This window comes from Rhinoderma darwinii, unplaced genomic scaffold (genome assembly GCF_050947455.1).
Source record: "Rhinoderma darwinii isolate aRhiDar2 unplaced genomic scaffold, aRhiDar2.hap1 Scaffold_421, whole genome shotgun sequence".
NCBI lineage: Eukaryota > Metazoa > Chordata > Amphibia > Anura > Rhinodermatidae > Rhinoderma > Rhinoderma darwinii.
In genome coordinates this window covers 59,769-87,282 of record NW_027463762.1, presented here as the reverse complement: position 1 = coordinate 87,282, position 27,514 = coordinate 59,769, and the positions used below count along the sequence as shown (strand labels likewise).

Below are 27,514 nucleotides of genomic sequence, written 5' to 3'. Positions count from 1 at the left end.
CTCACCTGCTGCAGACACAGCCGCACTACATCTATCAGCTCCTGGGAGTACACACTCACCTACTGCAGACACAGCCGCACTACATCTATCAGCTCCTGGGAGTACACACTCACCTGCTGCAGACACAGCCGCACTACATCTATCAGCTCCTGGGAGTATACACTCACCTGCTGCACACACAGCCGCACTACATCTATCAGCTCCTGGGAATACACACTCACCTGCTGCACACACAGCCGCACTACATCTATCAGCTCCTGGGAATACACACTCACCTGCTGCACACACAGCCGCACTACATCTATCAGCTCCTGGGAATACACACTCACCTGCTGCAGAAACAGCCGCACTACATCTATCAGCTCCTGGGAGTACACACTCACCTGCTGCAGACACAGCCGCACTACATCTATCAGCTCCTGGGAGTATACACTCACCTGCTGCAGACACAGCCGCACTACATCTATCAGCTCCTGGGAGTATACACTCACCTGCTGCAGACACAGACGCACTACATCTATCAACTCCTGGGAGTATACACTCACCTGCTGCACACACAGCCGCACTACATCTATCAGCTCCTGGGAGTACACACTCACCTGCTGCAGACACAGCCGCACTACATCTATCAGCTCCTGGGAGTACACACTCACCTGCTGCAGACACAGCCGCACTACATCTATCAGCTCCTGGGAGTACACATTCACCTGCTGCAGACACAGCCGCACTACATCTATCAGCTCCTGGGAGTATACACTCACCTGCTGCACACACAGCCGCACTACATATATCAGCTCCTGGGAGTATACACTCACCTGCTGCAGACACAGCCGCACTACATCTATCAGCTCCTGGGAGTATACACTCACCTGCTACAGACACAGCCGAACTACATCTATCAGCTCCTGGGAGTACACACTCACCTGCTGCAGACACAGCCGCACTACATCTATCAGCTCCTGGGAGTATACACTCACCTGCTGCAGACACAGCCGCACTACATCTATCAGCTCCTGGGAGTATACACTCACCTGCTGCAGACACAGCCGCACTACATCTATCAGCTCCTGGGAGTATACACTCACCTGCTGCAGACACAGCCGCACTACATCTATCAGCTCCTGGGAGTACACACTCACCTGCTGCAGACACAGCCGCACTACATCTATCAGCTCCTGGGAGTACACACTCACCTGCTGCAGACACAGCCGCACTACATCTATCAGCTCCTGGGAGTACACACTCACCTGCTGCAGACACAGCCGCACTACATCTATCAGCTCCTGGGAATACACACTCACCTGCTGCACACACAGCCGCACTACATCTATCAGCTCCTGGGAATACACACTCAACTGCTGCACACACAGCCGCACTACATCTATCAGCTCCTGGGAATACACACTCACCTGCTGCAGAAACAGCCGCACTACATCTATCAGCTCCTGGGAGTATACACTAACCTGCTGCAGACACAGCCGCACTACATCTATCAGCTCCTGGGAGTACACACTCACCTGCTGCACACACAGCCGCACTACATCTATCAGCTCCTGGGAGTACACACTCACCTGCTGCACACACAGCCGCACTACATCTATCAGCTCCTGGGAGTACACACTCACCTGCTGCACACACAGCCGCACTACATCTATCAGCTCCTGGGAGTACACACTCACCTGCTGCAGACACAGCCGCACTACATCTATCAGCTCCTGGGAGTACACACTCACCTGCTGCAGACACAGCCGCACTACATCTATCAGCTCCTGGGAATACACACTCACCTGCTGCAGACACAGCCGCACTACATCTATCAGCTCCTGGGAGTACACACTCACCTGCTGCAGACACAGCCGCACTACATCTATCAGCTCCTGGGAGTACACACTCACCTGCTGCAGACACAGCCGCACTACATCTATCAGCTCCTGGGAGTATACACTCACCTGCTGCAGACACAGCCGCACTACATCTATCAGCTCCTGGGAGTATACACTCACCTGCTGCAGACACAGCCGCACTACATCTATCAGCTCCTGGGAGTATACACTCACCTGCTGCAGACACAGCCGCACTACATCTATCAGCTCCTGGGAGTACACACTCACCTGCTGCACACACAGCCGCACTACATCTATCAGCTCCTGGGAGTACACACTCACCTGCTGCACACACAGCCGCACTACATCTATCAGCTCCTGGGAGTACACACTCACCTGCTGCAGACACAGCCGCACTACATCTATCAGCTCCTGGGAGTACACACTCACCTGCTGCAGACACAGCCGCACTACATCTATCAGCTCCTGGGAGTACACACTCACCTGCTGCAGACACAGCCGCACTACATCTATCAGCTCCTGGGAGTACACACTCACCTGCTGCAGACACAGCCGCACTACATCTATCAGCTCCTGGGAGTATACACTCACCTGCTGCACACACAGCCGCACTACATCTATCAGCTCCTGGGAATACACACTCACCTGCTGCACACACAGCCGCACTACATCTATCAGCTCCTGGGAATACACACTCACCTGCTGCACACACAGCCGCACTACATCTATCAGCTCCTGGGAATACACACTCACCTGCTGCAGAAACAGCCGCACTACATCTATCAGCTCCTGGGAGTACACACTCACCTGCTGCAGACACAGCCGCACTACATCTATCAGCTCCTGGGAGTATACACTCACCTGCTGCAGACACAGCCGCACTACATCTATCAGCTCCTGGGAGTATACACTCACCTGCTGCAGACACAGACGCACTACATCTATCAGCTCCTGGGAGTATACACTCACCTGCTGCACACACAGCCGCACTACATCTATCAGCTCCTGGGAGTATACACTCACCTGCTGCACACACAGCCGCACTACATCTATCAGCTCCTGGGAGTACACATTCACCTGCTGCAGACACAGCCGCACTACATCTATCAGCTCCTGGGAGTATACACTCACCTGCTGCACACACAGCCGCACTACATCTATCAGCTCCTGGGAGTATACACTCACCTGCTGCAGACACAGCCGCACTACATCTATCAGCTCCTGGGAGTATACACTCACCTGCTACAGACACAGCCGAACTACATCTATCAGCTCCTGGGAGTACACACTCACCTGCTGCAGACACAGCCGCACTACATCTATCAGCTCCTGGGAGTATACACTCACCTGCTGCAGACACAGCCGCACTACATCTATCAGCTCCTGGGAGTATACACTCACCTGCTGCAGACACAGCCGCACTACATCTATCAGCTCCTGGGAGTATACACTCACCTGCTGCAGACACAGCCGCACTACATCTATCAGCTCCTGGGAGTACACACTCACCTGCTGCAGACACAGCCGCACTACATCTATCAGCTCCTGGGAGTACACACTCACCTGCTGCAGACACAGCCGCACTACATCTATCAGCTCCTGGGAGTACACACTCACCTGCTGCAGACACAGCCGCACTACATCTATCAGCTCCTGGGAGTATACACTCACCTGCTGCACACACAGCCGCACTACATCTATCAGCTCCTGGGAATACACACTCACCTGCTGCACACACAGCCGCACTACATCTATCAGCTCCTGGGAATACACACTCACCTGCTGCACACACAGCCGCACTACATCTATCAGCTCCTGGGAATACACACTCACCTGCTGCAGAAACAGCCGCACTACATCTATCAGCTCCTGGGAGTATACACTCACCTGCTGCAGACACAGCCGCACTACATCTATCAGCTCCTGGGAGTACACACTCACCTGCTGCACACACAGCCGCACTACATCTATCAGCTCCTGGGAGTACACACTCACCTGCTGCACACACAGCCGCACTACATCTATCAGCTCCTGGGAGTACACACTCACCTGCTGCACACACAGCCGCACTACATCTATCAGCTCCTGGGAGTACACACTCACCTGCTGCAGACACAGCCGCACTACATCTATCAGCTCCTGGGAGTACACACTCACCTGCTGCAGACACAGCCGCACTACATCTATCAGCTCCTGGGAATACACACTCACCTGCTGCAGACACAGCCGCACTACATCTATCAGCTCCTGGGAGTACACACTCACCTGCTGCAGACACAGCCGCACTACATCTATCAGCTCCTGGGAGTACACACTCACCTGCTGCAGACACAGCCGCACTACATCTATCAGCTCCTGGGAGTATACACTCACCTGCTGCAGACACAGCCGCACTACATCTATCAGCTCCTGGGAGTATACACTCACCTGCTGCAGACACAGCCGCACTACATCTATCAGCTCCTGGGAGTATACACTCACCTGCTGCAGACACAGCCGCACTACATCTATCAGCTCCTGGGAGTATACACTCACCTGCTGCAGACACAGCCGCACTACATCTATCAGCTCCTGGGAGTACACACTCACCTGCTGCACACACAGCCGCACTACATCTATCAGCTCCTGGGAGTACACACTCACCTGCTGCACACACAGCCGCACTACATCTATCAGCTCCTGGGAATACAGACTCACCTGCTGCAGACACAGCCGCACTACATCTATCAGCTCCTGGGAGTACACACTCACCTGCTGCAGACACAGCCGCACTACATCTATCAGCTCCTGGGAGTACACACTCACCTGCTGCAGACACAGCCGCACTACATCTATCAGCTCCTGGGAGTATACACTCACCTGCTGCAGACACAGCCGCACTACATCTATCAGCTCCTGGGAGTATACACTCACCTGCTGCAGACACAGCCGCACTACATCTATCAGCTCCTGGGAGTATACACTCACCTGCTGCAGACACAGCCGCACTACATCTATCAGCTCCTGGGAGTACACACTCACCTGTTGCAGACACAGCCGCACTACATCTATCAGCTCCTGGGAGTATACACTCACCTGCTGCAGACACAGCCGCACTACATCTATCAGCTCCTGGGAGTACACACTCACCTGCTGCAGACACAGCCGCACTACATCTATCAGCTCCTGGGAGTATACACTCACCTGCTGCACACACAGCCGCACTACATCTATCAGCTCCTGGGAGTACACACTCACCTGCTGCACACACAGCCGCACTACATCTATCAGCTCCTGGGAGTACACACTCACCTGCTGCAGACACAGCCGCACTACATCTATCAGCTCCTGGGAGTATACACTCACCTACTGCAGACACAGCCGCGCTACATCTATCAGCTCCTGGGAGTATACACTCACCTGCTGCACACACAGCCGCACTACATCTATCAGCTCCTGGGAGTACACACTCACCTACTGCAGACACAGCCGCGCTACATCTATCAGCTCCTGGGAGTATACACTCACCTGCTGCACACACAGCCGCACTACATCTATCAGCTCCTGGGAGTACACACTCACCTGCTGCAGACACAGCCGCACTACATCTATCAGCTCCTGGGAGTACACACTCACCTGCTGCACACACAGCCGCACTACATCCATCAGCTCCTGGGAGTACACATTCACCTGCTGCAGACACAGCCGCACTACATCTATCAGCTCCTGGGAGTACACACTCACCTGCTGCAGACACAGCCGCACTACATCTATCAGCTCCTGGGAGTATACAGTGTTATCCAGCTCCATTGCCCAGTTTCCCTGCACGATCTTCACACACAGGTTGAGTGGGTTCTGGGGGTAGAAGTGAACAGTGAACATTGAGACGGAGGCTCCTGCTGAGGCAAACACGGGCCAGAGAGAAGAATGAAAGGAGCTCACCGTGGCATCAAACGTCCGGGTGAGGGTCAGCAGCTCGTACAGCACACAGCCCACCGCCCAGATGTCAGACTTGAAGCTGTACTTCACTCCTTGACACAGCTCTGGAGACATGTAGTAGAGGGTGCCGACACACTGCAACAAAACATAGTAATGTGTAACAGGATGGAAACCGCCTCATAACACGCCTGTCACACAGAAGCAAACACAGCTCACCGTTTCCGCCATCGAGAATTCCGAGTTCAGCTGCTTAGCCAGTCCATAATCCCCCAGTTTAATCAGATTGGCTTTGGTGAGGAAGATGTTCAATGTCTTGATATCTCTGGAAAAAAAACAGTGACCGCCTGTTAGCTCCACCCTCTCCTCGTTATCTCCATAGTCACCGCCTGTTAGCTCCACCCTCCCCTCGTTATCTCCATAGTCACCGCCTGTTAGCTCCACCCTCCCCTCGTTATCTCCATAGTCACCGCCTGTTAGCTCCACCCTCCCCTCATTATCTCCATAGTCACCGCCTGTTAGCTCCACCCTCGCCTCGTTATCTCCATAGTGACCGCCTGTTAGCTCCACCCTCTCCTCGTTATCTCCATAGTCACCACCTGTTAGCTCCACCCTCCCCTCGTTATCTCCAGTCACCGCCTGTTAGCTCCACCCTCCCCTCGTTATCTCCAGTCACCGCCTTTTAGCTCCACCCTCCCCTCGTTATCTCCATAGTGACCGCCTGTTAGTTCCACCCTCCCCTCGTTATCTCCAGTCACCGCCTGTTAGCTCCACCCTCCCCTCGTTATCTCCATAGTGACCGCCTGTTAGCTCCACCCTCCCCTCGTTATCTCCAGTCACCGCCTGTTAGCTCCACCCTCTCCTCGTTATCTCCATAGTCACCGCCTGTTAGCTCCACCCTCCCCTCGTTATCTCCAGTCACCGCCTGTTAGCTCCACCCTCTCCTCGTTATCTCCGTAGTCACCGCCTGTTAGCTCCACCCTCCCCTCGTTATCTCCAGTCACCGCCTGTTAGCTCCACCCTCCCCTCGTTATCTCCATAGTCACCGCCTGTTAGCTCCACCCTCGCCTCATTATCACCATAGTGACCGCCTGTTAGCTCCACCCTCCCCTCGTTATCTCCAGTCACCGCCTGTTAGATCCACCCTCTCCCTGTTATCTCCATAGTCCCCGCCTGTTAGCTCCACCCTCCCCTCGTTATCTCCATAGTGACCGCCTGTTAGCTCCACCCTCTCCTCGTTATCTCCATAGTGATCGCCTGTTAGCTCCTCCTCCCCTCGTGATCTCCATAGTAACCGCCTGTTACCTCCCCCTCCCCTCCTTATCTCTTCAGTGATCGTCTGTTAGCTCCCCCTCCCCTCGTTATCTCTTCAGTGATCGTCTGTTAGCTCCCCCTCCCCTCGTTATCTCTTCAGTGATCGTCCGTTAGCTCCCCCTCCCCTCGTGATCTCCAAAGTGACCGCCTGTTACCACCCCCTCCCCTCGTTATCTCTTCAGGGATCGTCTGTTAGCTCCCCCTCCCCTCGTGATCTCCATAGTGACCGCCTGTTAGCTCCCCCTCCCCTCGTTATCTCCATAGTGACCGTCTGTTAGCTCCCCCTCCCCTCGTTATCTCTTCAGGGATCGTCTGTTAGCTCCCCCTCCCCTCGTGATCTCCATAGTGACCGTCTGTTAGCTCCCCCTCCCCTCGTTATCTCATCAGGGATCGTCTGTTACCTCCCCCTCCCCTCATTACCCACACTGAGTACTCACCGATGCAGAATGCCGGCTCGGTGGATGCAGATGACTGCAGAGACGATTTGAAAAAGATACCAGACAACCATCTGTGGGAAGAGGCGGAGCCGTGACAACACACATACTGGCAGTTAATAATCCCCACCCCCATAATGCCCCCTCACCTCCTCCTGGAACAGCTGCTCCTTCTGCCGGACAATCTTGTCAAACAGATTCCCACCTGCGGAGATGGAAGGCTGATGTCAGAGCGGCCCCTGGCGTGGCCCCTGAGAAGACAGCAGAGAGCCCCGCTCACCGTTACAGTACTCCAGCTCGATCAGCAGCGTGTTACTGTCCAGGAAGTGGTTGTAATAAGCGATAATGTTATCATGCTGCAGCAGAGACAGGATGACAATCTCATTCAGCGCATCACGCCGCTCCTTCTCACACAGCCGCGCCAAGCCCACCTCCTTCCACACCACCAGAGAGTCGTCCTGCGAGAGATAGGAGGCGGGGTCACGTACTATAGAAGGGGCGGGGTCACGGGGGTCACATACTATAGAGGGGGCGGGGTCACATACTATAGAGGGGGCGGGTCACATACTATAGAGGGGGCGGGGTCACATACTATAGAGGGGGCGGGGTCACATATTATAGAGGGGGCGGGGTCACATACTATAGAGGGGGCGGGGTCACATACTATAGAGGGGGCGGGGTCACATACTATAGAGGGGGCGGGGTCACATACTATAGAGGGGGCGGGGTCACATACTATAGAGGGGAGGGGGGTCACAACCTATAGACGGGGAGGGGGGTCACAACCTATAGACGGGGAGGGGGGTCACAACCTATAGACGGGGAGGGGGGTCACATACTATAGACGGGAGGGGGGTCACATACTATAGACGGGGAGAGGGGTCACATACTATAGAGGGGAAGGGGTCATATACTATAGAGGGGTCACATACTAGAGGGGGCAGGGGTCACATACTAGAGTGGCGGGGTCACACACTAGAGGGGCGGGGTCACATACTAGAGGGGCGGGGTCACATACTAGAGGGGCGGGTCACACTATAGAGGGGATGGAGTGACATACAATAGAGGGGGTGGAGTGAAATACAATAGAGGGGGTGGAGCCTCATACTATAGAGGGGGCGGAGTCACATACTAAAGAGGGGGTGAAGTCACATACTATAGAGGGGGCGGAGTCACAAACTATAGTGGGGGAGGGGTCACACACTATAGAGGGGGCGGGGTCATATACTATAGAGAAGGAGGGGGGTCACATACTATAGAGGGGACAGGGTTACATACTATAGAGGGGGGTCACATACTATAGAGGCGACGGGGTCACATACTATAGAGGCGACGGGGTCACATACTAGAGGGGGCGGGGTCACATACTAGAGGGGGCGGGGTCACATACTAGAGGGGGCGGGGTCACATACTAGAGGGGGCGGGGTCACATACTAGAGGGGGCGGGGTCACATACTAGAGGGGCGGGGTCACATACTAGAGGGGCGGGGTCACATACTAGAGGGGCGGGGTCACATGCTAGAGGGGCGGGTCACATACTAGAGGGGCGGGGTCACATACTAGAGGGGCGGGGTCACATACTAGAGGGGCGGGGTCACATACTAGAGGGGCGGGTTTACACTATAGAGGGGATGGAGTGACATACAATAGAGGGGGTGGAGTGACATACAATAGAGGGGGTGGAGTGAAATACAATAGAGGGGGTGGAGCCTCATACTATAGAGGGGGCGGAGTCACATACTAAAGAGGGGGTGAAGTCACATACTATAGAGGGGGCGGAGTCACAAACTATAGTGGGGGAGGGGTCACACACTATAGAGGGGGCGGGGTCATATACTATAGAGAAGGAGGGGGGTCACATACTATAGAGGGGACAGGGTCACATACTATAGAGGGGACAGGGTCACATACTATAGAGGGGACAGGGTCACATACTATAGAGGCGACGGGGTCACATACTATAGAGGCGACGGGGTCACATACTATAGAGGCGACGGGGTCACATACTATAGAGGCGACGGGGTCACATACTAGAGGGGGCGGGGTCACATACTAGAGGGGGCGGGGTCACATACTAGAGGGGGCGGGGGTCACATACTAGAGGGGGCGGGGTCACATACTAGAGGGGGCGGGGTCACATACTAGAGGGGGCGGGGTCACATACTAGAGGGGCGGCGTCACATACTAGAGGGGCGGGGTCACATACTAGAGGGGCGGGGTCACATACTAGAGGGGCGGGGTCACACACTAGAGGGGCGGGGTCACACACTAGAGGGGCGGGGTCACACACTAGAGGGGCGGGGTCACACACTAGAGGGGCGGGGTCACATACTATAGAGGGGATGGAGTGACATACAATCGAGGGGGCAGAGCCTCATACTATAGAGGGGGCGGAGCCTCATACTATAGAGGGGGCGGAGTCACAAACTACAGTGGGGGAGGGGTCACACACACTATAGAGGGGTTATATACTATAGAGGAGGGGTTATATACTATAGAGGAGAGGGAGGAGTTATATATTATCGAGGAGGGGGAGGGGTTATATACTAGAGGAGAGGGAGGAGTTATATATTATCGAGGAGGGGGAGGGGTTATATACTATAGAGGAGAGGGAGGAGTTATATATTATCGAGGAGGGGGAGGGGTTATATACTATAGAGGAGAGGGAGGAGTTATATATTATCGAGGAGGGGGAGGGGTTATATACTATAGAGGAGAGGGAGGAGTTATATATTATCGAGGAGGGGGAGGGGTTATATACTATAGAGGAGAGGGAGGAGTTATATATTATCGAGGAGGGGGAGGGGTTATATACTATAGAGGAGAGGGAGGAGTTATATATTATCGAGGAGGGGGAGGGGTTATGTACTATAGAGGAGGGGGAGTGGTTATATACAAGAGAAGAGAGGGAGGGGTTATATACTATAGAGGAGAGGGAGGAGTTATATATTATCGAGGAGGGGGAGGGGTTATATATTATCGAGGAGGGGGAGGGGTTATGTACTATAGAGGAGGGGGAGTGGTTATATAAAAGAGAGGAGAGGGAGGGGTTATATACTATATAGGAGGGGTTGTATACTATAGAGGAGGGGTTATATACTATAGAGGAGGGGGAGGGGTTATATACTATATAGGAGGGGGAGGGGTTATATACTATAGAGGAGGGTGGAGAGGTTTGTATTATAGAAGAAGGGGAGGGGTTATATACTATAGAGGGGGGAGTGGTTATATACGAGAGAGGAGGGGTTATATACTATAGAGGGGAGGGGTTTGTATTATAGAAGAAGGGGAGGGGTTATATCCTAGAGGAGGGAGGAGAGGTTATATACTATAGAGGAGGGGGAGGGTTAGATACCATATTGAAGGGGGAGGGGTTATAAACGAGGAGGGGGAGGAGTTATATACTAGAGAGGAGGGGGAGGGGCTATATACTATATAGGAGGGGTTGTATACTATACAGGAAGGGGGAGGGGTTATATCCTAGAGAGGCGGGGGAGGGGTTATATATACTAGAGGGGAGGGGTAGGGGTTATATACTAGAGAGGAGGGGGAGGGGTTAGACACTAGAGAGGAGGGGGAGGGGTTAGACACTAGAGAGGAGGGGGAGGGGCTATATACTATATAGGAGGGAAGGGGGAGGGGTTATATCCTAGAGAGGAGGGGGAGGGGTTATATATACTAGAGGGGAGGGGGAGGGGTTATATACTATATAGGGGGAGGAGCTTTTTTTACTATATAGGGGGAGGGGTTATATACTAGCGAGGAATTGAAGGGGTTATATACTATAGAGGGGGAGGGTTATATACTAGTGGGGAGGGGTAGGGATTATATACTATATAGGGGGAGGGGTTACATATTATAGAGGAGGGGGAGGGGTTACACACTATATAGGGGGAGGGGTTACACACTATATAGGGGAGGGGTTACACACTATATAGGGGAGGGATTACACACTATATAGGGGAGGGGTTACACACTATATAGGGGAGGGGTTACACACTATATAGGGGGAGGGGTGACGTATCACAGGTGTATCGCATGGCCGCACCTCGGTCCTCCGGTACAGTGTGGCCTCGCCGTAGGCCCCGTGTCCCAGCACCCGGATGGGGATGTAGTGCAGCTCCTCCTGCTCGGCCCCGCAGCTCCGCACGGAGTCCCCATAGTCTGAGTTGATAGAGTCGCAGTGTCGGTCATACCGGCTGAGGGCAGACATGGCGAAATCAGCGGCCTCCGCCAGCCGCCATATTGGTCAACCCTAACCCGGAACAACGTAGCATCCCCGGGAAGAGGACGGCGGGTCACGTGACGGCAGCGCTGGTCGCCATATCTGTTGAGGGCACATTCCCTGCTGAATTCTGACATGTAGGAAGACATTTATAGGTGACACTACCCACACCCCCACAATGACAGACAGAGGACCCCCACAATGACAGACAGAGGACCCCCGTAATGACAACCAGAGCACCCCCATAATGACAGACAGAGAACCCCCATAATGACAGCCAGAGCACCCCCATAATGACAGCCAGAGCACCCCCATAATGACAGCCAGAGCACCCCCATAATGACAGACAGAGGACCCCCGTAATGACAACCAGAGCACCCCCATAATGACAGACAGAGGACCCCCGTAATGACAACCAGAGCACCCCCGTAATGACAACCAGAGCACCCCCACAATGACAGCCAGAGCACCCCCATAATGACAGACAGAGGACCCCCGTAATGACAACCAGAGCACCCCCATAATGACAGACAGAGGACCCCCGTAATGACAACCAGAGCACCCCCACAATGACAGCCAGAGCACCCCCATAATGACAGACAGAGCATCCCCATAATGACAGCCAGAGCACCCCCATAATGACAGACAGAGAACCCCCATAATGACAGCCAGAGCACCCCCATAATGACAGACAGGACCCCCATAATGACAGACAGAAGACCCCCATAATGACAGCCAGAGCACCCCATAATGACAGACAGAGGACCCCCGTAATGACAACCAGAGCACCCCCATAATGACAGACAGAGGACCCCCGTAATGACAACCAGAGCACCCCCATAATGACAGACAGGACCCCCATAATGACAGACAGAAGACCCCCATAATGACAGCCAGAGCACCCCCATAATGACAGACAGAGGACCCCCGTAATGACAACCAGAGCACCCCCATAATGACAGACAGAGGACCCCCGTAATGACAACCAGAGCACCCCCATAATGACAACCAGAGCACCCCCATAATGACAAACAGAGCATCCCCATAATGACAACCAGAGCACCCCCATAATGACAGACAGAGAACCCCCATAATGACAGCCAGAGCACCCCCATAATGACAGACAGGACCCCCATAATGACAGCCAGAGCACCCCCATAATGACAGACAGAGGACCCCATAATTTCAGCCAGAGAACCCCCATAATGACAGCCAGAGGACCCCCATAATGACAGACAGAGGACCCCCATAATGACAACTAGAGCACCCCCATAATGACAACCAGAGCACCCCCATAATGACAGACAGAGCACCCCATAATGACAACCAGAGCACCCCCATAATGACAACCAGAGCACCCCCATAATGACAGACAGAGGACCCCCGTAATGACAACCAGAGCACCCCCATAATGACAACCAGAGCACCCCCACAATGACAGCCAGAGCACCCCCATAATGACAGCCAGAGCACCCCCATAATGACAGCCAGAGCACCCCCATAATGACAGACAGGACCCCCATAATGACAGCCAGAGCACCCCCATAATGACAGCCAGAGCACCCCCATAATGACAGACAGGACCCCCATAATGACAGACAGAAGACCCCCATAATGACAGCCAGAGCACCCCCATAATGACAGACAGAGGACCCCCATAATTTCAGCCAGAGAACCCCCATAATGACAGCCAGAGGACCCCCATAATGACAGACAGAGGACCCCCATAATGACAACCAGAGCACCCCCATAATGACAGACAGAGCACCCCATAATGACAACCAGAGCACCCCCATAATGACAGCCAGAGCATCCCCATAATGACAGACAGAGCACCCCCATAATGACAGCCAGAGCACCCCCATAATGAGCCAGCGCACCCCATAATGACAGCCAGACCACCCCCATGACAACCAGAGCACCCCATAATGACAGCCAGAGCACCCCCATAATGACAGCCAGAGCACCCCCATAATGACAACCAGAGCACCCCCATAGTGTCAGCCAGAGCATCCCCATGATGACAGCCAGAGCACCCCCACAATGACAGCCAGAGCACCCCCATAATGACAGCCAGAGCACCCCCATAATGACAGCCAGAGCACCCCCATAATGACAACCAGAGCACCCCCATAATTACAGCCAGAGAACCCCATAATGACAGCCAGAGCACCCCCATAATGAGCAAGACCACCCCCATAATGACAGACAGAGCACCCCCATAATGACAACCAGAGCACCCCATAATGACAGCCAGAGCACTCCCATAATGACAGCCAGAGCACCCCCATAATGACAGCCAGAGCATCCCCACAATGACAGCCAGAGCACCCCCACAATGACAGCCAGAGCACCCGCATAATGACAGCCAGAGCACCCCCATAATGACAACCAGAGCACCCCCATAATTACAGCCAGAGAACCCCATAATGACAGCCAGAGCACACCTATAATGACAACTAGAGCACCCTGTAATGACAACCAGAGCACCCCCAAAATAACAACCAGGGCATCCCCATAATGACAGCCCGAGCACCCCCATAATGACAACCAGAGCATCCCCATAATGACAACTAGAGCACCCCCATAATGAGCCAGAGCACCCCCATAATGACAACCAGAGCACCCCCATAATGACAGCCAGAGAACCCCCATAATGACAACCAGAGCATCCCCATAATGACAGCAAGAGAACCCCATAATGACAGCCAGAGCACCCCCATAATGACAACTAGAGCACCCCCATTATGAGCCAGACCACTCCCATGACAACCAGAGCACCCCCACAATGACAGACAGAGCACCCCCATAATGACAGCAAGAGCACCCCCATAATGACAGCCAGAGCACCCCCATAATGACAACCAGAGCACCCCCACAATGACAGACATAGCACCCCCATAATGACAACCAGAGCACCCCTATAATGACAGCCAGAGCACCCCCATAATGACAACCAGAGCACCCCCATAACAACAGCCAGAGCACCCAAATGACAGCCAGAGCACCCCCATAATGACAGCCAGAGCACCCCTACAATGACAACCAGAGCACCCCCATAATGACAGCCAGAGCACCCCCACAATGACAGACAGAGCACCCCCATAATGACAACCAGAGCATCCCCACAATGACAGATAGAGAACCCCATAATGACAGCCAGAGCACCCCCACAATGACAGACAGAGCACCCCCATAATGACAGACAGAGCACCCCCATAATGACAGCCAGAGCACCCCCATAATGGCAGCCAGAGCACCCCCATAATGACAGACAGAGCACCCCCATAATGACAACCAGAGCACCCCTATAATGACAGCCAGAGCACCCCCATAATGACAGCCAGAGCACCCCCATAATGACAGCCAGAGCACCCACATAATGACAGCCAGAGCACCCCATAATGACAGCCAGAGCATCCCCATAATGACAGCCCGAGCACCCCCATAATGACAACTAGAGCACCCCCATAATGAGCCAGACCACTCCCATGAAAACCAGAGCACCCACATAATGACAGCCAGAGCATCCCCATAATGACAACCAGAGCACCCCCACAATGACAGACAGCACCCCCACAATGACAGCCAGAGCACCCCCATAATGACAGCCAGAGCACCCCCACAATGACAGATAGAGAACCCCCATAATGACAACCAGAACACCCCCACAATGACAGACAGAGCACCCCCATAATGACAGCAAGAGCACCCCCATGATGACAGCCAGAGCACCCCCATAATGACAACCAGAGCACCCCCACAATGACAGACAGAGCACACCCATAATAACAGCCAGAGCACCCCCACAATGACAGACAGAGCACCCCCATAATGACAACCAGAGCACCCCCATAATGACAACCAGAGCACCCCCATAATGACAGCCAGAGCACCCACATAATGACAGCCAGCGCACCCACATGACAGCCAGAGCACCCCCATAATGACAGCCAGAGCAACCCTACAATGACAGACAGAGCACACCCACAATGACAGACAGAGCACACCCATAATAACAGCCAGAGCACCCCCACAATGACAGACAGAGCACCCCCATAATGACAACCAGAGCACCCCCATAATGACAGCCAGAGCACCCCATAATGACAACCAAAGCACCCCATAATGACAGCCAGAGCACCCCCATAATGACAGCCAGAGCACCCCATAATGACAACCAGAGCACCCCCATAATGACAGCCAGAGCACCCCCATAATGACAGCCAGAGCACCCCCATAATGACAGCCAGAGCACCCCCATATTGACAGCCAGAGCACCCCATAATGACAGCCAGAGCACCCCCATAATGACAGCCAGAGCACCCCCATTTTGACAGCCAGAGCACCCCATAATGACAACCAGAGCACCCCCATAATGACAGCCAGAGCATCCCCATAATAACAGCCAGAACACCCCGATAATGACAACCGGAGCACCCCCATAATGACAGCCAGAGCACCCCATAATGACAACCACAGTACCCCCATAATGACAGCCAGACAACCCCATAATGACAGCCAGAACACCCCCATAATGACAGCCAGAGCACCCCCATAATGACAGCCAGAGCACCCCATAATGACAGCCAGACCACCCCCATAATGACAGCCCGAGCACCCCCATAATGACAGCCAGACCACCCCCATAATGACAGCCCGAGCACCCCCATAATGACAGCCAGACCACCCCCATGACAACCAGAGCACCCCCATAATGATTGCCAGAGCACCCCATAATGACAGCCAGACCACCCCCATAATGACAGCCAGAGCACCCCCATAATGACAAGCAGAGCACCCCATAATGACAGCCAGAGCACTCCCATAATGACAGCCAGAGCACCCCCATAATGACAGCCAGAGCACCCCCATAATGACAACCAGAGCACCCCCATAATGACAGTCAGAGCACCCCCATAATGACAACCAGAGCACCCCCATAATGGCAGCCAGAGCACCCCCATAATGACAGCCAGAGCACTCCCATAATGACATCCTGAGCACCCCCATAATGACAGCCAGAGCACCCCAATAATGACAGCCAGAGCACTCTCATAATGACAAACAGAGCACCCCCATAATGACAGCCAGAGCACCCCGTAATGACAGCCAGACCACCCCCATATTGACAACCAGAGCACCCCCATAATGACAGCCAGACCACCCCCATAATGACAACCAGAGCACCCCATAATGACAGCCAGAGCACCCCGTAATGACAACCAGAGCACCCCATAATGACAGCCAGAGCACCCCCATAATGACAGCCGGAGCACCCCTATAATGACAGCCAGAGCACCCCTGTAATGACAGCCAGAGCACCCCCATAATGACAGCCAGAGCACTCCCATAATGACAGCCAGAGCACCCTCGTAATGACAGCCAGGTCACCCACATAATGACACCGAGAGCACTCTCATGACAGCCAGAGCACCTCCATAATGATAGCCAGAGCACCCCATAATGACAGCCAGAGTACCCCCATAATGTACTCGGTGCGAGGGGTCACCTCAGAGCCTCAGTGTCCTGTACTCGGTGGAAGGGGTCACATCAGAGCCTCAGTGTCCTGTACTTGGTGGGAGGAGTCACATCAGAGCCTCAGTGTCCTGCACTAGGTGGGAGGGGTCACATCAGAGCCTCAGTGTCCTGTACTTGGTGGGAGGAGTCACATCAGAGCCTCAGTGTCCTGTACTCGGTGGGAGGGGTCACATCAGAGCCTCAGTGTCCTGTACTCGGTGGGAGGGGTCACATCAGAGGTTCAGTGTCCTGTACTCGGTGGGAGGGGTCACATCAGAGGTTGATTGTCCTGTACTCGGTGGAAGGGGTCACCTCAGTGTCCTGTACTCGGTGGGAGGGGTCACATCAGAGTCTCAGTGTCCTGTACTCAGTGGGAGGGGTCACATCAGAGCCACAGTGTCCTGTACTCGGTGGGAGGGGTCACATCAGAGCCTCAGTGTCCTGTACTCAGTGGGAGGGGTCACATCAGAGCCTCAGTGTCCTGTACTCGGTGGGAGGAGTCACATCAGAGCCTCAGTGTCCTGTACTTTGTGGAGAGGTCACATCAGAGCCTCAGTGTCCTGTACTCGGTGGGAGGGGTCACATCAGAGCCTCAGTGTCCTGTACTTGCTGGGAGGGGTCAAATCAGAGCCTCAGTGTCCTGTACTCGGTGGGAGGAGTCACATCAGAGCCTCAGTGTCCTGTACTCGGTGGGAGAGGTCACATCAGAGCCTCAGTGTCCCGTACTCGGTGGGAGGGGTCACATAAGAGCCTCAGTGTCCTGTACTCGGTGGGAGGGGTCACATCAGAGCCTCAGTGTCCTGTACTCGGTGGGAGGGTTCACCTCAGAGCCTCAGTGTCCTGTACTCGGTGGGAGGGGGTCACCCCAGAGCCTCAGAGTCCTGTACTCGGTGGGAGGGGTCACATCAGATCCTCAGTGTCCTGTACTCGGTGGGAGGGGTCACATCAGAGCCTCAGTGTCCTGTACTCGGTGGGAGGGGTCACATCAGAGCCACAGTGTCCTGTACTCAGGGGGAGGGGTCACATCAGAGCCTCAGTGTCCTGTACTCAGTGGGAAGGGTCACATCAGAGCCTCAGTGTCCTGTACTCGGTGGGAGCAGTGACCTCAGAGCCTCAGTGTCCTGTACTTGGTGGGAGGGGTCACATCAGAGCCTCAGTGTCCTGATCTCGGTGGGAGGGGTCACATCAGAGCCTCAGTGTCCTGTACTCGGTGGGAGGGGTCACATCAGAGCCTCAGTGTCCTGTACTTGGTGGGAGGGGTCACATCATTGCCACAGTGTCCTGTACTCGGTGGGAGGGGTCACATCAGAGCGTCAGTGTCCTGTACTCGGTGGGAAGGGTCACATCAGAGCCTCAGTGTCCTGTACTCGGTGGGAGGAGTCACATCAGAGCCTCAGTGTCCTGTACTTTGTGGGAGGGGTCACATCAGAGCCTCAGTGTCCTGTTCTCGGTGGGAGGGGTCACATCAGAGCCTCAGTGTCCTGTACTCGGTGGGAGGGGTCAAATCAGAGCCTCAGTGTCCTGTACTCGGTGGGAGGGGTCACCTCAGAGCCTCAGTGTCCTGTACTCGGTGGGAGGGGTCACATCAGAGCTTCAGTATCCTGTACTCGGTGGGAGGGGTCACATCAGAGCCTCAGTGTCATGTACTCGGTGGGAGGGGTCACATCAGAGCCTCAGTGTCCTGTACTCGGTGGGATCGGTCACCTCAGAGCCTCAGTGTCCTGTACTCGGTGGGAGGGGTCACATCAGATCCTCAGTGTCCTGTACTCGGTGGGAGGGGTCACGTCAGAGCCTCAGTGTCCTGTACTCGGTGGGAGGGGTCACATCAGAGCCTCAGTGTCCTGTACTCGGTGGGAGGGGTCACGTCAGAGCCACAGTGTCCTGTACTCGGTGGGAGGGGTCACATCAGAGCCTCAGTGTCCTTTACTAGGTGGGAGGGGTCACATCAGAGCCTCAGTGTCCTGTACTTGGTGGAAGGGGTCACATCAGAGCCTCAGTGTCCTGCACTCGGTAGGAGGGGTCACATCAGAGCCTCAGTGTCCTGTACTCGGTGGGAGGGGTCACATCAGAGCCTCAGTGTCCTGTACTTGGTGGGAGGGGTCACATCAGAGCCTCAGTGTCCTGTACTCGGTGGGAGGGGTCACATCAGAGCCTCAGTGACCTGTACTAGGTTGGAGGGGTCATATCAGAGCCTCAGTGTCCTGTACTCGGTGGGAGGGGTCACATCAGAGCCTCAGTGTCCTGTACTAGGTGGGAGGGGTCACATCAGAGCCTCTGTAACGGCAGGGGGTAGGGAGACAGACAAGTGAGCCCTAATCTACCCGCCACTCTGTCCCTGCCTACTTGCAACGACCCGCCCTAGCGACGGGGTACAACTGGGCGGCGGTCCCTGCGCTCAGTAAGTGCACGACAAACACGACAAACATACAAGGAACACAAGCAAGGAAAAGGGGCCGTTGCCCACGGCAACACCGTGAGCAACCAGAGTGGTGAACGAGCCGAGTCAAGCCAGGAGTGTGCGAGGTACAAAACGAAAAGCAGAAGAGTAGTCGGTAAGCCAGGGTCGGTATGGAGCAGGATCAAAAATAGCAGGAGCTGTAGCTGGGCCAGGAACCACAAGGAAGGAAACAAAAGCAATAACAAGCACCGAGGGACAGGAAGTGCAGGCTTAAATAGACCGAGGGCGGGAGCTAGCTGAGTCTGGCCAGGTTACGATAGGCTCTCCCACTCCTAAGCCTGCCAGCCTGAATGGTGGAAGCAGGAGTCAGTCTCAGGGATGTATTCTCAGGTGCTGACTGATTAGTTCTGGGAGTTAACCCCGCTGTGCCTGGCAGATCCTTTACAGTACCCCCCCTTTTATGAGGGGCCACCGGACCCTTTCTAAGTGGACCTGGCTTACTGGGGAAACGCAGGTGGAACCTCCTGACCAATACCCCAGCGTGAACATCCCGGGCGGGTACCCAAGTCCTCTCCTCGGGCCCGTATCCTCTCCAATGGACCAGGTACTGGAGGGAGCCTTGGACCATCTTGCTGTCCACAATCCTGGCCACCTCGAATTCCACCCCCTCCGGGGTGAGGATGGGAACAGGAGGTCTCCTCGAGGGAGCCAAGGACGGGGAGCAGCGTTCGAGGAGGGAGGCATGAAACACGTCGTGTATCCGAAAAGACGGGGGTAACTCCAGCCGGAAGGAGACAGGATTGAGGACCTCAATGACCTTATACGGCCCAATAAACCGGGGAGAAAACTTCTTGGACGGAACCTTGAGACGCAAGTTCCTAGACGACAACCACACCAGATCCCCGACCATAAACAGGGGGTTAGCAGAACGTTTTTTATCAGCCTGAGTTTTTTGTACGCTCTGGGACACCTCTAGGTTTTTCTGAACCTGGGCCCAGACTGTGCACAGTTCCCGATGAACGACCTCTACCTCAGGATTGTTGGAACTACCAGGTGAAACGGAGGAGAACCGTGGATTAAACCCAAAATTACAAAAAAAAGGAGAGACCCCTGACGAGTTACTGACCCGGTTATTAAGGGAAAATTCGGCGAGGGGAATGAAAGAGACCCAATCAAATTGACAGTCAGAGACAAAACACCTTAGGTATTGTTCTAGAGACTGATTAGTCCTCTCCGTTTGGCCATTGGTTTCAGGATGGAAGGCAGAGGAGAAGGACAGATCAATCCCCAACTTCATACAGAAGGCTCTCCAAAACAATGAAACAAATTGTACCCCTCTGTCCGAAACAATATTGACAGGGACCCCATGGAGACGCAGGATGTGTTTGACAAACAAGGTAGCCAACGTTTTGGCGTTGGGTAGTTTCTTGAGGGGCACAAAGTGGCACATCTTACTGAAGCGGTCCACCACCACCCACACCACCGACTTGCCTTGGGATGGAGGCAAATCGGTGATAAAATCCATGGAGATATGTGTCCAAGGTCTCTGGGGAATGGGCAACGAACGCAGTAAGCCCGCTGGTCGGGACCTGGGAGTCTTGGACCTAGAACAAACCTCACAAGCGGCGACGTAGGCCTTAACGTCTTTAGGCAACCCAGGCCACCAATAATTTCTGGTAATGAGGTGTTTGGTACCCAGGATGCCTGGATGGCCAGATAGTGCGGAGTCATGATTTTCCCTAAGTACCCTTAGCCGGAATTGCAGGGGAACAAACAGCTTGTTCTCAGGAAGGTTCCCGGGAGCTGCACCTTGATCAGCAGCAATTTCAGAGACTAAATCAGAATCGATCGAGGAAATGATTATACCTGGAGGCAAAACACAAGCAGGATCTTCCTCCGAAGGAGGGCTGGCCATGAAGCTACGCGACAGTGCATCAGCCTTAATATTTTTAGACCCAGCCCTATAGGTAACCAAAAAATTGAATCTGGTAAAAAATAACGCCCATCGAGCTTGTCTCGGGTTTAGCCTCCGGGCAGATTCTAGGAACACCAGATTCTTGTGGTCGGTAAGGACCGTTACCTGGTGCCTAGCCCCCTCCAGGAAGTGGCGCCACTCTTCAAATGCCCATTTAATGGCTAAGAGTTCGCGGTTGCCAATATCATAGTTACTTTCAGTTGGCGAAAACTTCCTGGAGAAGTAGGCACAGGGGCGGAGATGGGTGAGGGACCTGGTACCCTGGGACAAGACAGCCCCCACTCCCACCTCAGATGCGTCAACTTCCACGATAAATGGCTCCATTTGGTTGGGCTGAACCAGCACCGGGGCCGAGACAAAGCACTTCTTAAGGACCTCAAAAGCCTGGACAGCCTCAGGAGGCCAGTGGAGGAGATCAGCACCTTTGCGAGTGAGGTCCGTAAGGGGCTTAGCGATGACCGAGAAGTTAGCAATAAATCTCCTGTAATAATTAGCAAACCCCAAAAAACACTGTAACGCCTTCAGGGAGGCAGGTTGGACCCATTCCGCCACAGCCTGAACCTTGGCGGGGTCCATGCGGAATTCATGAGGAGTGAGGATTTGACCCAAAAATGGAATCTCCTGTACCCCAAACACACATTTTTCGGTTTTGGCAAACAGTTTATTTTCCCGAAGGACCTGGAGCACCTTCCTGACATGCTCCACGTGGGAGGACCAGTCCTTGGAAAACACCAGTATGTCATCAAGGTACACTACCAGAAAAATCCCCAGGTAATTTCTCAAAATCTCATTTATGAAATTCTGGAAGACCGCAGGGGCATTACACAACCCAAAGGGCATGACGAGGTATTCGAAATGGCCTTCGGGCGTGTTAAACGCAGTCTTCCACTCATCCCCCTCTTTGATGCGAATAAGGTTATACGCCCCCCGTAGATCCAATTTAGAAAACCATTGGGCCCCCTGAACCTAATTAAAGAGATCAGGAATCAAAGGAAGGGGATACTGGTTCCTTACCGTGACCTTATTCAAGTTTCGGTAGTCAATGCATGGCCTAAGACCACCATCCTTCTTCCCCACGAAGAAAAAGCCAGCACCTACCGGAGAAGAAGAGGGACGAATGTAACCCTTGGCCAGGGATTCCTGGATATACACTCTCATAGCTTCACGTTCGGGACAAGAAAGATTAAATATCCTACCCTTAGGAAGCTTAGCTCCTGGTACCAATTCGATAGCGCAATCGTATTCTCTATGAGGAGGTAACACTTCGGAGGCCTCCCTAGAGAAAACATCAGCGAAGTCCTGAACAAACTCGGGTAGCGTATTCGCCTCCTTAGGGGGAGAAATAGAATTAACAGAAAAACATGACGTAAAACATTCATTACCCCATTTGGTTAGCTCCCCAGTATTCCAGTCAAACGTAGGATTATGCAACTGCAACCAGGGAAGACCTAGCACCAAATCGTACGATAATCCCTGCATCAACAGTACAGAGCACTGCTCCAAATGCATGGAGCCAACAAGGAGTTCAAAAACAGGGGTATGCTGTGTAAAATAACCATTAGCAAGAGGAGTGGCGTCGATACCCACTACCGGGACAGGTTTAGGCAAATCAATAAGAGGCATAGCTAGAGACATAGCAAATTCCACAGACATGATATTAGTAGAGGACCCTGAATCCACGAAGGCACTGCCGGTTGCAGACCTACCACCAAAAGTGACCTGAAAGGGAAGCAAGATCTTAGTACGTTTCATATTTACGGGAAATACCTGTGTGCCCAAGTGACCTCCCCGATGATCACTTAGACGCGGAAGTTCTCTGGCTGCAACCTTACGCTTAGGACAGTTGTTCACTTGATGCTTGTCGTCCCCACAGTAGAAGCAGAGACCATTCTTCCTGCGGAATTCTCTACGTTGTTGGGGGGACACGGAGGCCCCGAGTTGCATAGGTATCTCTGAATCTTTCGGGGAGGAACGAAGCAACGGAGCTTCGGGAGGCATCATGGGGGAGTCGGAGGAGAAAACACATAAACGTTCACGTTGTCGTTCCCTGAGACGTCGGTCAAGTCGTATCGCTAAAGCCATAACCTGGTCTAGGGAGTCAGAAGAGGGATAGCTAACTAGCAGGTCTTTCAGGGCGTTCGACAGACCCAACCTAAACTGGCACCTTAAGGCAGGGTCATTCCACCGAGAAGCTACGCACCACTTCCGGAAGTCAGAGCAATACTCCTCAACAGGTCTCTTACCCTGACTTAAGGTCACCAGCTGACTCTCGGCAAAGGCAGTCCTGTCAGTCTCGTCATAAATAAGTCTGAGAGCAGAAAAGAAACAATCAACGGAGGAAAGTTCAGGGGCGTCAGGAGCCAAGGAGAAGGCCCACTCTTGGGGCCCTTCCTGGAGCCGGGACATAATTATACCCACCCGCTGGCTCTCAGAACCTGAGGAATCAGGCTTTAAACGAAAGTAAAGCCTACAACTCTCCCGAAAGGAGAGAAAAGTCCTCCGGTCCCCTGAGAACCGGTCGGGCAACTTGAGGTGGGGTTCAAGAGGTGCGGTGCGGGGAACTACCAGGGTAGCATCAGGCTGGTTGACCCTCTGAGCCAGGGCCTGGACCTGTAGGGAGAGACCCTGCATTTGCTGAGCCAGGGTCTCACGGGGATCCATAGTGGTGTCAGGGACCAGGGGTAGACTAGGTATGGGCTTGTTATTATGTAACGGCAGGGGGTAGGGAGACAGACAAGTGAGCCCTAATCTACCCGCCACTCTGTCCCTGCCTACTTGCAACGACCCGCCCTAGCGACGGGGTACAACTGGGCGGCGGTCCCTGCGCTCAGTAAGTGCACGACAAACACGACAAACATACAAGGAACACAAGCAAGGAAAAGGGGCCGTTGCCCACGGCAACACCGTGAGCAACCAGAGTGGTGAACGAGCCGAGTCAAGCCAGGAGTGTGCGAGGTACAAAACGAAAAGCAGAAGAGTAGTCGGTAAGCCAGGGTCGGTATGGAGCAGGATCAAAAATAGCAGGAGCTGTAGCTGGGCCAGGAACCACAAGGAAAGAAACAAAAGCAATAACAAGCACCGAGGGACAGGAAGTGCAGGCTTAAATAGACCGAGGGCGGGAGCTAGCTGAGTCTGGCCAGGTTACGATAGGCTCTCCCACTCCTAAGCCTGCCAGCCTGAATGGTGGAAGCAGGAGTCAGTCTCAGGGATGTATTCTCAGGTGCTGACTGATTAGTTCTGGGAGTTAACCCCGCTGTGCCTGGCAGATCCTTTACAGCCTCATTGTCCTGTACTCGGTGGGAGAGGTCACATCAGAGCCTCAGTGTCCTGTACTCGGTGGGAGGGGTCACATCAGAGCCTCAGTGTCCTGTACTTGGTGGGAGGGGTCACATCAGAGCCTCAGTGTCCTGTACTTGGTGGGAGGGGTCAAATCAGAGCCTCAGTGTCCTGTACTCGGTGGGAGGAGTCACATCAGGGCCTAAGTGTCCTGTACTCGGTGGGAGAGGTCACATCAGAGCCTCAGTGTCCAGTACTCGGTGGGAGGGGTCACATCAGAGCCTCAGTGTCCTGTACTTGGTGGGAGGGGTCACATCAGAGCCTCAGTGTCCTGTACTCGGTGGGAGGGGTCACATCAGAGCCTCAGTGACCTGTACTAGGTTGGAGGGGTCATATCAGAGCCTCAGTGTCCTGTACTCGGTGGGAGGGGTCACATCAGAGCCTCAGTGTCCTGTACTAGGTGGGAGGGGTCACATCAGAGCCTCATTGTCCTGTACTCGGTGGGAGAGGTCACATCAGAGCCTCAGTGTCCTGTACTCGGTGGGAGGGGTCACATCAGAGCCTCAGTGTCCTGTACTTGGTGGGAGGGGTCACATCAGAGCCTCAGTGTCCTGTACTTGGTGGGATGGGTCAAATCAGAGCCTCAGTGTCCTGTACTCGGTGGGAGGAGTCACATCAGGGCCTAAGTGTCCTGTACTCGGTGGGAGAGGTCACATCAGAGCCTCAGTGTCCAGTACTCAGTGGGAGGGGTCACATCAGAGCCTCAGTGTCCTGTACTCGGTGGGAGGGGTCACATTAGAGCCTCAGTGTCCTGTACTCGGTGGGAGGGGTCACCTCAGAACCTCAGTGTCCTGTACTCGGTGGGAGGGGGTCACCCCAGAGCCTCAGTGTCCTGTACTCGGTGGGAGGGGTCACATCAGAGCCTCAGTGTCCTGTACTCGGTGGGAGGGGTCACATCAGAGCCTCAGTGTCCTGTACTCGGTGGGAGGGGTCACATCAGAGCCTCAGTGTCCTGTACTCGGTGGGAGGGGGTCACATCAGTGACTCAGTGTCCTGTACTCGGTGGGAGGGGTCACATCAGAGCCTCAGTGTCCTGTACTCGGTGGGAGGGGTCACCTCAGAGCCTTAGTGTCCTGTACTCGGTGGGAGGGGTCACCCCAGAGCCTTAGTGTCCTGTACTCGGTGGGAGGGGTCACCCCAGAGCCTCAGTGTCCTGTAGTCGGTGGGAGGGATCACATCAGAGCCTCAGTGTCCTGTACTAGGTGGGAGGGGTCACATCAGATCCTCAGTGTCCTGTACTCGGTGGGAGGGGTCACATCAGAGCCTCAGTGTCCTGTACTTGGTGGGAGGGGTCAAATCAGAGCCTCAGTGTCCTGTACTCGGTGGGAGCGGTCACCTCAGAGCCTCAGTGTCCTGTACTCGGTGGGAGGGGTCACATCAGAGCCTCAGTGTCCTGTACTCGGTGGGAGGGGTCACATCAGAGCCTCAGTGTCCTGTACTCGGTGGGAGGGGTCACCTAAGAGCCTCAGTATCCTGTACTCGGTGGGAGGGGTCACCCCAGAGCCTCAGTGTCCTGTACTCGGTGGGAGGGGTCACATCAGAGCCTCAGTGTCCTGTACTCGGTGGGAGGGGTCAAATCAGAGCCTCAGTGTCCTGTACTCTGTGGGAGGGGTCACCTCAGATCCTCAGTGTCCTGTACTCGGTGGGAGGGGTCACATCAGAGCCTCAGTGTCCTGTACTCGGTGGGAGGGGTCACATCAGAGCCTCAGTGTCCTGTACTCGGTGGTAGGGGTCACATCAGAGCCTCAGTGTCCTGTACTCGGTGGGAGGGGTCACATCAGAGCCTCAGTGTCCTGTACTCGGTGGGAGCAGTGACCTCAGAGCCTCAGTGTCCTGTACTCGGTGGGAGGGGTCACATCAGAGCCTCAGTGTCCTGTACTCGGTGGGAGGGGTCACATCAGAGCCTCAGTGTCCTGTAATCGGTGGGAGGGGTCACCTCAGAGCCTTAGTGTCCTGTACTCGGTGGGAGGGGTCACCCCAGAGCCTTAGTGTCCTGTACTCGGTGGGAGGGGTCACCCCAGAGCCTCAGTGTCCTGTAGACGGTGGGAGGGATCACATCAGAGCCTCAGTGTCCTGTAATAGGTGGGAGGGGTCACATCAGATCCTCAGTGTCCTGTACTCGGTGGGAGAGGTCACATCAGAGCCTCAGTGTCCTGTACTTGGTGGGAGGGGTCACATCAGAGCCTCAGTGTCCTGTACTTGGTGGGAGGGGTCAAATCAGAGCCTCAGTGTCCTGTACTCGGTGGGAGCGGTCACCTCAGAGCCTCAGTGTCCTGTACTCGGTGGGAGGGGTCACATCAGAGCCTCAGTGTCCTGTACTCGGTGGGAGGGGTCACATCAGAGCCTCAGTGTCCTGTACTCGGTGGGAGGGGTCACCTAAGAGCCTCAGTATCCTGTACTCGGTGGGAGGGGTCACCCCAGAGCCTCAGTGTCCTGTACTCGGTGGGAGGGGTCACATCAGAGCCTCAGTGTCCTGTACTCGGTGGGAGGGGTCAAATCAGAGCCTCAGTGTCCTGTACTCCGTGGGAGGGGTCACCTCAGATCCTCAGTGTC

General features: G+C 54.4%; 1 protein-coding gene across 2 annotated transcripts in view; it reads right to left on the bottom strand.

The window, feature by feature from the left end:
* Positions 1 to 11,787, bottom strand: part of NEK9 (NIMA related kinase 9) — a 30,381-nt gene extending 18,594 nt beyond the window's left edge. For both annotated transcript variants that reach the window (XM_075848513.1, XM_075848514.1), the window contains exons 1-7: positions 11,556 to 11,787; positions 7,788 to 7,965; positions 7,657 to 7,712; positions 7,511 to 7,581; positions 5,979 to 6,084; positions 5,766 to 5,897; positions 5,568 to 5,678 (exon numbers count right to left, since the gene is read on the bottom strand). In XM_075848513.1, coding sequence (XP_075704628.1) covers positions 5,568 to 5,678; positions 5,766 to 5,897; positions 5,979 to 6,084; positions 7,511 to 7,581; positions 7,657 to 7,712; positions 7,788 to 7,965; positions 11,556 to 11,720 — 819 coding nt within the window. In that variant the 5' untranslated portion in view covers positions 11,721 to 11,787. The remainder of the gene's footprint in view (positions 1 to 5,567; positions 5,679 to 5,765; positions 5,898 to 5,978; positions 6,085 to 7,510; positions 7,582 to 7,656; positions 7,713 to 7,787; positions 7,966 to 11,555) is intronic.
* Between the last annotated feature and the right edge of the window lie 15,727 nt (positions 11,788 to 27,514).